This window comes from Pseudophryne corroboree, chromosome 2, assembly GCF_028390025.1.
Source record: "Pseudophryne corroboree isolate aPseCor3 chromosome 2, aPseCor3.hap2, whole genome shotgun sequence".
Classification (NCBI taxonomy): Eukaryota; Metazoa; Chordata; class Amphibia; order Anura; family Myobatrachidae; genus Pseudophryne; species Pseudophryne corroboree.
The window spans coordinates 125,419,927-125,434,113 of NC_086445.1; the positions used below are offsets into that span (position 1 = coordinate 125,419,927).

The 14,187-nt window shown below is 47.5% G+C and overlaps 1 protein-coding gene across 2 annotated transcripts in view; it reads left to right on the forward strand.

Annotated features, from left to right (window-relative positions):
* LOC135002729 (WD repeat-containing protein 49-like) overlaps positions 1 to 14,187 on the forward strand; it is a 176,194-nt gene that overhangs the window by 141,392 nt on the left and 20,615 nt on the right. For both annotated transcript variants that reach the window (XM_063951689.1, XM_063951688.1), the window contains exon 26: positions 13,648 to 13,687. In XM_063951689.1, the coding sequence (XP_063807759.1) occupies positions 13,648 to 13,687 (40 nt within the window). The remainder of the gene's footprint in view (positions 1 to 13,647; positions 13,688 to 14,187) is intronic.

Below are 14,187 nucleotides of genomic sequence, written 5' to 3' on the forward strand. Positions count from 1 at the left end.
CTGCTAGACAGGAGAGGCAGCAGTTACAACAGTCTATGGCTGCTCTGACTAAAGATAGGACAGAGGGCAGACGTGTAACCCCTCTATCACATCCATTACCCCAAAAACTGGGGTTACCTGATATCCTCTCGGAATCCGAGGAGGAGGTACCAGAAGTGGAAGAGGGGGAGGAGTTGGAATCTACTACTGAAGTGGATGATTTCTCTCGAGCGCAGGGTGTAGAGTCACTTATCCTTGCTATAAGGGATGTTTTGCATATTCCTGGAACTAAAGTGAATGTACAGCAATCCTTTTTCTCTGCACAGAAAAAAGTGCTGGTCACGTTTCCTGATTCCAAGGAACTGGGTGATCTTTTCAGAGAGCCATGGGCTACTCCTGACAGGAAATTCCAGATGACAAAGAAATTGGTTGCCGCTTTTCCTTTTGCTAATGAGGGGCGGAAGATCTGGGAGACTCTCCCTGCTGTAGATGTTTCGGTATCATGCCTGTCAAAAAAGACTGTACTCCCTGTACCAGGGACTACTGCCTTAACCACTTGCCTGGCATGGTTGCATCAGATGCGACCATGCCTGCAAGTGCTCTATCTGACCTGGTCGCACAGGATGCGCCCAGTGAGGTACAGAGTGTTAGCAGCGGCAGGGAAGATAAACTTCCCTCCGTTGCTGCTGTCAGAGGGACGAAAAATCATTTGGGATAGGGTTAAAGTCATGTTCTTCACCTAATTCACTCATAAAAAACCCGACAATTTCAGAGCGGTTTTCGGCGAAATAAATCGTCAGTTAAGTGATTAAAGGAACATGCGGACAGGAAAATAGAAACAACTTTGAAATCTATTTACAGTATGTAGCGGCTGGAGCCTCCCAAAACCCTGTTATTGCAGGCAGTTGGGTGTCTCACGCCATTCATACCTGGGCAGGTAACCTTCAAGAGGGCCTAACTGGGGATAAGTCCCTGGCTGAAATGGTGATGCTGATTCAGCATATTCAGGAATCTGTCCATTTCCTCTGTGAAACAATAAAAGGCATTGACATTATAAATGCTCGTACTTCTACCTTTGCGGTTTCTGCACGCAGGGCATTGTGGCTACGTCCATGGGTGGCGGAAGCCGAGTCAAAAAGGAGTGTTGAGGCCTTGCCCTTCACAGGAGATTGGCTGTTTGGAGGTGAGTTAGACACTTGGATTTCGAAGGCTACCACTGGAAAATCCACGTACCTCCCATCTGCACCTCCACCGGCTAGACGCTCTTACACGGGACCTTCACTGCAGTCCTTTTTGGACTGCAAGGTTAAAGGGTAGAGCCAGGGATGCCTCAATTGCGGCAAGAGGCTCCAGAGGTAAGTCACGTAAGCCTGCCACCACAGGATCTCAGGACCAGGGCATCAACTCTGTCTCCTCAAAACCGTCAGCATGACGGTGTCCCTCTGCTCATAGGGGATCTCAGGGTGGGAGCTCGTCTGAGATTCATCAGCCTCATTTGGAGAAGCTCCTGCCAGGATGCTTGGGTAAAAGACCTGATCCCCCAGGGCTACAAACTGGAGTTCGACAGTTCTCCGCCTCACAGGTTTTTCAAATAGGGATTGCCGGCTTCAGAGAACATGCACCTTACGCTACTGGAGGCCATTCAAAAGTTGGTTCGAACCCAAGTCATTGCTCCAGTGACACTTCAACAACGGGGCGAGGGATATTATCCCAGCCTTTTTGTGGTACCAAAACCGGACTGTTCAGTGAGGCCCATTCGGAACCTCAAATTGTTAAACCCATATCTGCGGGTTTTCTGGTTCAAAGTGGAGTCTCTGAGGACAGTGATCTCAGGTCTGGAGGAGTTCTTTGTCTCTATGGACATAAAGGACGCGTACTTCCATATTCCGATATGGCTGCCTCATCAAGCCTACCTCAGGTTTGCTCTGCTGGATGAATACAACCAGTTCCAGGCGCTACCCTTCGGCCTGTCCACAGCTCCAAGGGTCTTCACAAAAGTCATAGGCAAATGCAGGGGGGTCCTCCTCTTGGCCAGTGGCTCAAATTATGACAACAATAGCAATAGTATATAATACGATTACTAGAGCAGCTGCCACATCATGCAGTTTAAGGGACAGAGATCTGAGTCTTCAGTCAGTGCACTGGACCAGAGAGTAGCTACCAGGAAGAAGAGACAGGAGCTTACTATAATGTGGGAGAATGTGTGCTTAGAAAGTTCAGTATTGGCTTTATTGTCACGATCCGGGTAATTCATCACCATTTCTTTTTTTTTTTCTTCAAAAGTTTTTATTAACCGGTGAGGTAACAATAAAACAAAAATTTACAGTATGCATTACATAATCAGTGTAACATAGACATTTAATAACAATAAATATAATTATACTCCGTATAAGCCCTAGGTAATAATAGTGTTGAAACAGTAGAGGATGTGTACCAATATCCAAATTATAAGAGATTTAGCTGGTATATGTAAGCGACATAGAGTCTTAAGCTCAAAAGGGGGCTACGGAATCCAGGGTCTCTAGCAAGTACCATTTAGTGTCTTTGAAACATTTCCGTAGGGCCTCCTTTGTAACCTGGGGGAGGGTCCGGACATAGGGTAGCCATATATGTAAGTATTTCTCGGTCAGTTTGTCTTTCTGTAAAGCAGTATTGGTCCAATCCAGATGGAATAGATGAGAGATCCTAGGGTATAATAGTGAGATGGGGGTAGGATCAGTGGAGATCCATTGTGAGAGAATAGTCTTTTTGGTAGCAGCTGCCAGTTTAATTAATAAAATACGTTGTCCCTTGGACAGACCGGTAGTGGGTTGGTTCGGGAATATGCCCCAGAATGCCCACGTCTTAGTGATGGTAAATTGTAACTGTAAGTCGGTCGTGATATATGATTGGAGCGCCTGCCAAAGTGTACGTACCTTGGGGCACGACCATAGACAGTGTACAAGGTCTGCTTCTGGAGCAGTGCACTTGAAACAGTGAGATGAGGGGGCTGCTCCGATGAGGTATCTTAGCTTGGGGGTGACATATGCTCTATGTAGAATTTTCTGGTGCATTTCTGAGTATGAAACTGAGCCTAGTGTTTTATCTAAGTAGGTGTTGGCCTCCAGAATCAGTTTCATAGTGAGATCTGGGAATTCCATTTTCCATTTTAGGAGGCCTACTGAGCCGGCTTCTACATTTAATAGAGTGCGGGAGTGTGTGTATATGAGCGCTGTAGGAAAATTACTATTTGGGGTGAGTCGTAATGTTTTGTCCAGGGTATGGGAGCTATCTTGTTTAGATAACAAAGATGTAACCTTTTGTACATAGCTACATGCTTGAAGAAAGGGAAAAAATGGGATTCGTAAGGATGGAAAACGTGCCATAATTTGGGAGTGTGTAAGTAAGGTCAGAGTTTCGGTATGTAAAAAATGATGAATGAATTTTAGACCTCCATCATACCAAGTCTGAAATATAGGGGAGGTATTGTGAGGTTTGAAGTCTGGGTTATCCCAGAGAGGTAGGAATAGTGATGTATATTGTGATATTTTTAGTCGTGAGCGAATCTGTCGCCAGGCTATACATGTAGAGGAGATAAGTATATTGTCTATCACACAGTGTGGCATGGAAGTAGGGGTGGTGTGTAACTGGGACACCAAAGTCTGAGAGGGAATAAAAGATTGTTCCAGATGTGTGTTGGCATATATGTCTCGACCGCCAATCCAGTCTAAAGCGATCCTGTAGTTGGCTGCCAAGGCGTAAGAATAAAGGCATGGTAAATTTAAGCCTCCAAGAGAACGAGGTTGGCGTAATTTAAATAATGAGAATCTAGGGTGTTTGTCCGCCCAAATAAATTTGGACAGTGCTTTGTCCAATTGAGCTAGCATGTGTTTGGGCGGTATCAGCGGGAACATCTGTAATACGTAAAGGAAGCGGGGAAAGCTTATCATTTTATACAAGTGACTCCTGCCAGTATACGTGAGGGGAAGGTGGGTCCATCTGGCAAAGTCTGCATATGTCCTAGCAAATAGTGGGGGGAAATTGAGTGAGTATAGCTTGGATGGGTGATCAGGGAATATAATCCCTAGGTAAGTAATACAATTGTTTGTGGCCCAGTGAAATGGGAACGTTTCTCCCCAGCCTGTTTTCATTGAGGGAAAGAAAGCCAAAGCTTCTGTTTTGGAGTGATTAATTTTAAAGCCAGAGACTATTTCAAATGAGTCTAGAATGTCAAGTTAGTGCGGTATGGCTTTTCGGGGGTTGCTAAAGTAAAGTAAAATGTCATCTGCAAATGCTGAGAATTTGATTTCATGATTGGCCAGTTTATACCGTGCCATCCGTTTTCTCTACAGAAATGGCGAAGGAGGGGGTCCAAGGCCAAATTGAATAAGAGAGGGGATAGGGGGCATCCCTGTCTGGTACTGCGATATAAGGAGAATAGTCTCGAGTTGTGACCATTTACCGTCAAAAAAGCTTGTGGTGTTTGGTAGATGATGTGAAATACCTTAATAAAATCAGGACCAAAATTTTGAAGTCTAAGTAATCTGTCTATGTGGGCCCAAGATACTCGGTCAAAAGCTTTGTCTGCGTCACAGCTCAATACCATATTGTCCAGTTCCAATGAATCATGTGTTTTATACATAGCTGCCAGCAATGAGCGAACATTATGTACTGAGTGTCTATTACGCATGAATCCTGTCTGGGCAGGATGTAGCAGTTTGGGTAGAATCACTTGGAGACGGGTGGCAAGAATCTTTGTGAATATTTTAAAATCCTGGTTTAACAGTGGGATTGGCCGGTAGGATGAAACTAAAGTATGGTCCTTATTAGGTTTAGGGAGGACTATGACTCGGGCCGTATTGAAGCCTGTCGGGGCAGGGTGTCCTTTCAAGAGCGCATTATACAATTGCCTAAGGTGTTCACTTAAGTGTGGGAGGAGTTTGTAATAGGCCGCTGACATACCGTCGGGGCCTGGGGATTTCCCATTTGCTAGGGATTTGATGGTTGATTCCAATTCTGCTGCAGTAACAGGGTTGGTAAGGAGTTCTCTATCGCTCTCAGACAGCGTAGGGAGGTTAGCCTGTGTCAAAAAGTCCATGCCAGCAGTAGGGTAGTCAGGTGGTGCAGTGCATAATTTCTCAAAGAAAGCTAGAAAAGTGTTGCTAATCTGTTCCTGTGTCACTGAGGGGGGTCCGTCTGTGTCTCTAATTGAGGAGATATGTTTTGGTGTTGCATGAGTTTATATCATGTTTGCTAATAACTTCCCTGGGCGATTGCCCCAGCGAAAGTATTTGTTAGATTGGAAGGAGAGGAATAGCTTGGCCTGTTCAGCACAGAGGGTATCATGTATCAATTTGGTGTCTTTATATAATTTCCTGTTAGTCTCAGATGAGTCAGCCAAAAATTGGGAATAGGCCGAGGTAACCTGGAGGGACGCCTCTGCCATCCTTTCCCGAAGTTGCCTTTTTCTGGTAGCAACATAGGAAATAATCTGCCCTCTAAGAATGGGTTTAGAAGCCTGCCAGAAAAGATTTACGTCATTGACATGTGCTGTGTTATCATGTGTATAGTTGAGATATGATTGTGACAAAAAGAGTTTGAAGTCCTCAGAATGGGCAAGGTATTCAGGGAATCGCCAGAGATAGGAGTATTGTCGGGGTGTGGTTAACTTTATTGTCAGGGTGATGGGGGCGTGATCGGATATGAGTATACTAGCTATGGTGGAGTCTATTATTCTATGTATCGAAGAGGCAGGTATTAGCCAGTAATCCAATCTGGAGAATATTTTGTGGGGGTGTGAGAAGAAGGAATACTCCCTAGAGTCAGGATGGAGAAATCTCCATGGGTCCAGGAGTTGTAAAGAGTCTTGCATTAGGGACAGGGAGGGTGGAATGGATCTATTGCAGTTCAACTGTCTGGGGCCACCGGATACATCTAGTAGCGGGTCCATCACAATATTAAGGTCTCCCCCTATGATCAAGACTCCCTCCAGCCAGTCCTGTAATTTAACAAAGATATCTGAGAAAAAGGAAGCATTCGGTCCTGTAGGGGCATAAATACATGCTAGAGTAAAAAGTTCTCCTTCGACCTCCATCTTTAGAAACAAAAACCTGCCCTCAGGGTCTACCCAGTCATCCTTGATCTTATAGTTCAAAGATCTACGAAACAGAAGAAGTACTCCCCTTGCTTTAGTAGTATAGGAAGCGCTTCTGAAGTCTCCAACCCAGGTGTCTCTAAGTGTGTTGGGGTCATTGAGACGCCAGTGTGTCTCCTGTAGAAACACTATATCAGGATGACATTTTTTGAGGTGGGTCAAGATCTTTTTCCTCTTGATTGGTGTGTTCAGGCCCTCTACGTTCCACGAGACTAATTTAAGAGACGTCTTTGAGCCATCTGTAGAGGCCTCAGCGTCCCGAGGGGCTGGCATCCAATGCCCAGTCTAGTGGAACGCAGAAGGAGAAGCCACAAGCGAAAGTCGAATCCCCCGTCCCAGCACGCAAGGGTAGGACAAGAATGATGTGTCGGGCAAACTAACGGAGTTAGAGTATACATACAGTAACCAAACAATGTACTGCAAAAAGAAAATGGTAGCCGATGTAGTATAGGCCACCAGTCAGAACATTTTTTAAATTTTTGAACCCAAGAAGACAGTAATAATAACCGTCCATCTGTAACAGAAACTTTACTTTGATTAGAAAAAGGGAAGGGGAAAAAGGGTGATAGGAGAAATTGAATAAAGGAACTCCACCGTGCCCGCATCTGCGGCAGGGGTGTAGAATTCCCATTTAACCCTGTGTGTAATAACCATATAACAACAATCAACCATGTGTTATCCATTAGAAAAGAGGAAAAGATAAAACAACATAGAAAGATACTTAAGTCTAGGAAAGTCAATCGGCATCATCCATTCGAGAGTTAGATTGTGATGATGACAGAGACTTGAGGAAATTCCGAGCAGAATCTGGTGTGTCGAAGATATGAGGTTTGCCTGCATGGAGGATTCTCAGTTTTGCCGGGTACAGGAGGGCAAATCTGATGTTTTTGGCATAGAGTTCCTTGCATACAGGGGAGAATTCCCGTCGTTGCGTCGAAACTTGAAAGGAAAAGTCCTGAAACAGAAGAAGCTTGGATTCCTCATATCGTAGGTCAGAGCGTTTGCGATAGGCTTCCATGATCTTCACTTTGTCAAGGTAATTTAGTAGCTTGAAAATGACTGGTCTAGGATGTGACGGAGAGGATTGTGAAGATTGTCTGTCGGGGCCAATGCGATGGGCTCGCTCTACCAGGTAAGAGGTGGGGGAGGAGGGTAGGTCAAGGGTTGTGGGGAGCCAGTGGGTGACCAAGTCCATTAGGTCTGTTTGTCTGACGGATTCTGGAAGACCAATCAGGCGTAAGTTGTTCCGGCAATTTCGATTTTCTAAATCTTCGATCTTGTCGGTCATGGCCACTAGGGTGTTGTCGTGTGTTTGTTGTTGGGATTAAATCGTTTGATAATCATCGGTCTTCGGCCTCAGCCAGGCGTTGAGTGTGTTGGGTCAGTTGAGCTGCTGCTGACGTAATTGCTTCCATTAGGGGTGCTAATTTTGCATCCAGTAAAGGTGATATGATGTCTGATATTTCTCTGACCCTCTGTATTGAGGATGGACTAGCATGGACGTCAGTAGGCATCATGTCATCAGTGACTCGCCTGCTTGGTGAGGATGGAGATCCCTGCAGAATAGGGCTGAGTTCCCTCTCTTTGGCCGTTGATTATTTTTGTTTTGAGAATTTTTATTCGCACGGAGCGTCTTGGCCACGTATTTTTCCATGGTGGGGAATATATCCTCTAAGGGGGCAAGAGGCTCCAGACAGTCTAGGATTTCAGCCTGGGAAGCAGGGAATCGCGGCCTCTGTGGTGGTGAGGTGGGGTTCCGTTGCACTTATTTGTGTTGTGTAGGGTTGAGTTGAGTTGAGGGGGGTAGTATGGGATCCAAGGGGCTGGCAGGTGAGCACAGCGGGGTGCTGTGAGATGCCAGGGATCCCTCAGGCAGCCGGGTCAGCGTTTTCCACGAGACCCAAGATGGCCGCCGTCATCTATTGCACACTGTTTGTGTGCGTTTCGGTGGGTGCGATGGGGGGGGGGGGGAGTAAACCAGGGCCTATGTCACTTTTTGCTCCGGGGTATCTCTGGGACCCACTGATGTGGTTGCAAGGTCACTGGTCCAGGGAGAGCCGTTGGACAGGGCTATTAGGAATGTCCGGAGAGATAACTCTCAGAGGGAACAATCGGGTCGTTAGGTGCGCCCGCCAGAAATAAGGGCCTTGCCAGTGAACTCTCAAAGTCTCTTGTAGATTAGTATAACAGCTACCACGAGGTGGGAGAATAAAATAATATCTTAAAAGGAACGTAGGGTATGCTGGGAGACTATTAAGCCTGGAGAGCAGGGACCAAAATGTACTGTGTAGCAAGAGATTTCTTTGCATGCTTTTTGTCAGGCCGGTTGCCAGTGTGCAAGATGGCGCCGTCAGCCTCACCTCCTGTGCCTGATTATTGTGTGAATCTGGTCTCCGGTGCTGTGCGTCGGTGGTAGTGGTGATTGTCCTGGTAGTGACAGCACCCCCCCCCCCCGCACGGTAACTCACCGAAGTGCGGAGGCAGATGGCAGCGCCCGGCGCCGAGGGTGCAGCTGCGCACTCTCCCGCCGTACGGATCCACACGGTGGGCGCCGCGACGGGTAGTGGGGTCGCCGCACCCGGCGGTCAGGTCCCAGGCAAGTGGGGGGAAGCGTCTAGAGAGGCAGGATCCGCCTCGTTGCTGTCCAGTGGTGGTAGCAAGGTCCCGCCGCGTCACTTCCGGTTGGGGTCAGCGCCCTGCGTGAGTCCCCGGCTTCATCTAGGTAGATAGGCCGCAACCCGCACGGGCACAGGGGGTACCCGCCGGCTCCGCAGACCCACTCACCCAGTGCAGGGGAGCTATAGTGGCCAAACGATGGGGCTCATGTAACAGGTGAGGAGGCTGGAATGGGTGATTTCTTGGGTTTCACGCAGGAGCTCGGGCCCAGCACTTCTATCCCCTCACACAGCTAAGCCACGCCTCATCACCATTTCTTACCTTCCAAGTGTCTCCTGAGACTGGCCCAGTGCTCCAAGCCTGGACTCCACCTGCGCTGTCTGCGTGCAGCACGATGTGTAACATGGCCTCAGTCTCTCACATGCTAAAGTTCAAACAGATTTTCCCTCCAGATTCCAACATGTTTGGATTCATCACATGTTGCTTTACAGCCTATCAGCTGCACTCTGCCTGATTACCCAGCAGCTGCACTCTGGACTCTGCCTAATTATCCAGCCAATCCCTGCTTACCAGCTGGGATAAATATCCTGCTCCAGGGCTGGATAATTGTCAGTGCTTTGGTTGTCAAACCTTGTACACATGTCTCTCCTGTCTGTGGAATCTACAGTTAGAGTCTCCAGGTATTCCAGCTCCTGTGTTCAACTCCTGTGATTCAGCTCCACTTAGAGACCCGCACTGGTTACCAGCTTGCGGTGTAGCCTGACTTCCGTTGTTCCAACTCTGCTCCTTGGTTATCTACTGTGATACCTACATCGTCTTTCAGCTTCCAGCGTTGGACTCTGTTCCGCTTCCAGCAGTGTTTGGTATCTCTCCACTCCCGTTGTTTGCAGCTCTCCAGCTACATTGGTGTTCCGCCATCGATCTCCAGCTACATCGGTGTTCCGCCATCGATCTCCAGCTACATCGGTGTTCCGCCATTGATCTCCAGCTCCATCGGTGTTCCGCCATTGGTCTCCAGCTCCATCGGTGTTCCGCCATTGATCTCCAGCTCCATCGGTGTTCCGCCATCGATCTCCAGCTCCATCGGTGTTCCGCCATCGATCCCTAGCTCCATCGGTGTTCCGCCATCGATCCCTAGCTTCATCGGTGTTCCACCATCAATACTCATCACCATTGATACTCATCTCCATCGGTGTTCCGCCATCGATATCCAGCTTCATCGATATTCATCACCATCGATACTCATCACCATCGGTACTCACCAACGGACTCTAACATCATTGGTGAGTTCTGCTACACCTTCCCATCTGGTCCGGTTCCATCCGGCATCCCCGGCAGTTCTGTGTTCTTCTCAACCTCTGTGCATCTATCTCAACTCCAGCTCTCAGAGTATAACCTGCTGGTCAGTACCTGCTTGTTTCCCTCTACAGTGGTTAGTTGTGGCCAACGGACATTACATCTCCGGGTCTTTCAGTTACTTTATACCAACTCATTCTATATTGCCACAGTATCTTTCTACCACTGTGCTAAAGGAACTGTACTGTTGTTTGCATTGCACAATCTACCGTTGAATTACCTGAACTGCCTAGGTGTATCAGATCTGCGTGTTTAATAAACAGACTTTATTTTACCACGTTGTCTTCGTCACGCCTTCGGGCTTTAGTGCCTAATCCTCTGCATGTCTAAGAACCCTATCCAACCATCCCGGTTCATTTACACTCCAGCTCCTACAACTGAGGCCTCCCCAGGTCAGCCTGAGCCCTCATTTGTGACATCTATTATGTATGTGTTTTTATGTATTATTTAAATATGTTTGCTACAGCCTATACTATTGTGTTAGATATTATTACTGTATTCCATACAGTATCCAGTGTATAAAAAGATCAAGATTTCCATTAACATCCACGGTCGTTATTAGGTTCTTCTGCTGCTCTCCCAGATTCCTGCACTTGCTCCAATGCTCCGCAGAGTGGGAGATTGTGGATTGCATGTGGAAACCCCCCTCTAGAAATCCTGTGTTTGCCACTGAAAGTGATGGCGGAAATGATGTTCCAACTCAGGATTCAGGGCGTGAACATTGTCCCCTACCTGGACAATCTGTTGATAAAAGCGAGATCAAAGGAACAACTCCTGGACAGCATCTGCTGCACGACATCCCTGTTGTCACGTCACGGTCGGATTCTAAACTTCCAAAGATCCCACCTCGAGCCGACCCAGCGTTTCCAGTTTCTCGGGATGATCTTGGATATGGTGGCTCAGAAGGTCTTCCTTCCTACGGACAAGGCAAGGACACTTCAGGAGTTGGTTCAAGCGGTTCTGCAACCAAACCGGGTCTTGGTACATCTTTTCACCCGCCTGTTGGGAAAGATGGTGGCCTCCTACGAGGCCATTCAATTTGGCAGATTCCATGTGAGGACCTTCCAATTGCATCTCCTGAAGAAATGGTTGGGTTCGCATCTGCAGGTCATACGTCTCTCACCGCAGGCCAAGATTTCTCTCCTGTTGTGGTTGCAACCCTCCAACCTCCTGAAGGGTCGGAGCTTCGGGATCCAGGACTGGATTCTCTTGATCACGGACGCAAGCCTTCGAGGCTGGAGAGCAGTCACTCAAGTGGCATCGTTTCAGGGCCGGTGGTCAAACCACAAAGCCGTTCTTCCAATTAACTTACTGGAACTCAGGGCGATTTACAATGCTCTGCTACAGGCGTCTCCTCTGCTTCAAGGTCAAGCCATTCAGGTTCAGTCGGACAATGCCACATCTGTGGCATACGTCAGTCGGCAGGGAGGAACAAAAAGCAGGGCCTGCATGCGGGAGGTATCCAAGATACTCCTCTGGGTGGAAAGGAATGCAAGGGCAGTATCAGCCATCTTCATTCCAGAAGTGGACAACTGGGAGGCGGACTTCCTAAGTTGTCACGTCCCGACCTACACCCAGGAGAGTGGGGTCTCCATCTGCAGATATTTCGACAAATTACAGAGTAGTGGGGCTGTCCGCAGGTCGATCTGATGGCCTCTCGACTCAACAACAAGCTTTGGTGCTATTGCTCCAGGATGAGGGACCCTCTGGCGGCGGCTGTGGACGTGCTGACAAAGCCTGGATTCACCGGCTGGTATACCGGTTTCCTCCGATTCCATTGCTCCCCAGGATTCTAAAAAGAATCAGAACAGAGGGAGTTCAGGCAATTCTCATTGCCCCCGATTTGCCTCAAAGAGTTTGGTACGTGGATCTTCTAGCCATGGCAATAGAAGACCCCTGGCCTCTACCACTGCGGTAGGATCCTCTTCAGCAAAGGCCGTTTGTCTACCTGGACTTACGGCGGCTTCGTTTAACAGTATAGCGGTTGAGCGGAACCTTCTAGCTGAGAAGGGGATTCTGTGTAAGGTTATTACAACCATGATTCCAGCCAGAAAAGCTGTCACGTCAAAGCATTACCACCATATCTGGAAACGATAAGTCTCCTGGTGTGAGGACCGAAAGTATCCGGCCGCAGATTTCAAATTGGGGCATTTTTTGCAGGCTGGTGTGGATATGGGCCAAAGGTTGGGCTCCATAAAAGTTCGGATCTCGGCCTTGTCCATTTTCTTTCAGAGGAAATTGGCTGCTTTGCCTGAAGTCGAGACGTTCCTACAGGGTATCCTTCCCATCTAGCCTCCTTTTGTGCTACCCACGGCACCTTGGGATTTGAACGTGGTTTTGACCTTTCTGCAATCCTCTTGGTTTGAACCACTGATGTGAGTTGAGGACAAGTTCCTTACGTGGAAGACGGTTATGCTCTTGGCATTAGCTTCTGCTAGGCGTGTTTCAGATCTTGGAGCTTTGTCCTGCAAGAGTCCCTACCTGGTCTTTCATGAGGACAGAGCGGAACTCAGGACTCGTCAGCAGTTCCTGCCTAAGGTGGTTTCTGCATTCCACCTGAATAAGCCTATTGTGGTTCCAACGGCTTCGGCCACTTCCTCAATTCATGAGTCCTTGGATGTGGTGCGAGCCCTGAGGATCTATGTAAAGAGGACAGCTGCTGTCCACAAATTAGATTCTCTCTTTGTGCTGTGTGATGCTCACAAGAAGGGTTGCCCCTTGGATTAGGCTTACTATTCAACATGCCTATGCTTCAGCGGCCTTGCCTGTTCCTCGGTCTATCAAGGCCCACTCTACTAGGTCGTAGGTTCTTCATGGGCAGCTGCCCGTGGGGTTTCAGCCTTACAGCTATGCCAGGCCGCTACCTGGTCAGAGACAAACACGTTTGTCAAGTTCTACAGGTTTGATACCCTGGCTGCAGAAGATGTCCTATTCGGATGTACGGTGCTGCAGGTGTCTCAGCATGTTCCCACCCATTCTGGGAGCTTTTGGGACGTCCACATCGTACTAAGTGTCCCCAGTAATCCTTATGGATGATAAAGAAAATAGGATTTTAATTACCAACCGGTAAATCCTTTTCTCGTAGTCCATAAGGGATACTGGGTGCCCGCCTCTGTGCTTCGACCTTTCCTGCAAGTTTTGTTCTTGTGTGACGTTATTCAATTCAGCTGTTGCGGTTCCTGTTTTCACTGGCTGTTGCTAGTTTGTTTGGTTCTGCTGTGTGCTGGATTGTTTATCTCACCACTTGTTGTCTTGTCACGTTTCCTCTTCTCAAGTATGCCCATCTCCTTCGGGCACAGTTTTCCTAGACTGGGCTGTGGGGGAGGGCATAGAGGGGAGGAGCCAGCACACCCTGTTTGAAGAATTTAAAGTGCACCGGCTCCTTTGGACCCCATCGTACTAAGTGTCCCCAGTATCCCTTATGAACTACGAGAAAAGGATTTACCGGTAGGTAATTAAAGTCCTATTTTTCATCACTACAGTACTACATGTTAACATACAACATGAATCATGTAGAAAATACAAACATGTTAAATACTGTGCTAAAAACTTTTATGTTGTAGGTGTCAGTCACTGGAGGGCTCATGTGAGCATTATTACATCGTGAGTAACATTTAACGTACTTTGTGTATCTATGTGTATATATACACTGCATGTACAGTGTAATGGTTAGCATTGCTGCCTCACAGCACTGAGGTCATGGGTTAAATTCCCACCATGGTCCTAACTGTGGAGTTTGTATATTCTCCCCTTGCTTGCGCGGGTTTTCTCCGGGTTCTCCGGTTTCCTCCCACAATTCAAATATATACTGGTAGGTTAATTGACAAAATTAACCCTAGTGTGAATGTGTGCATGTACATGTGGTAGGGAATATAGAGTGTAAGCTCCACTGGGGCAGGGACTGATGTGAATGGCCATATATTCTCTGTAAAGAGCTGCGTAAAATGTGTGCGCTATATAAATAACTGGTAATAAATAAATATTACAGGAGGAGGGGTATCTCGGGATCTGAATCAAGTACAAGCGACAGACTGCGCATGCGTCTACCCTTATGAACCAATTACAGTGTTAAATCTCAAATGTTCATATACTTATTCCAACAT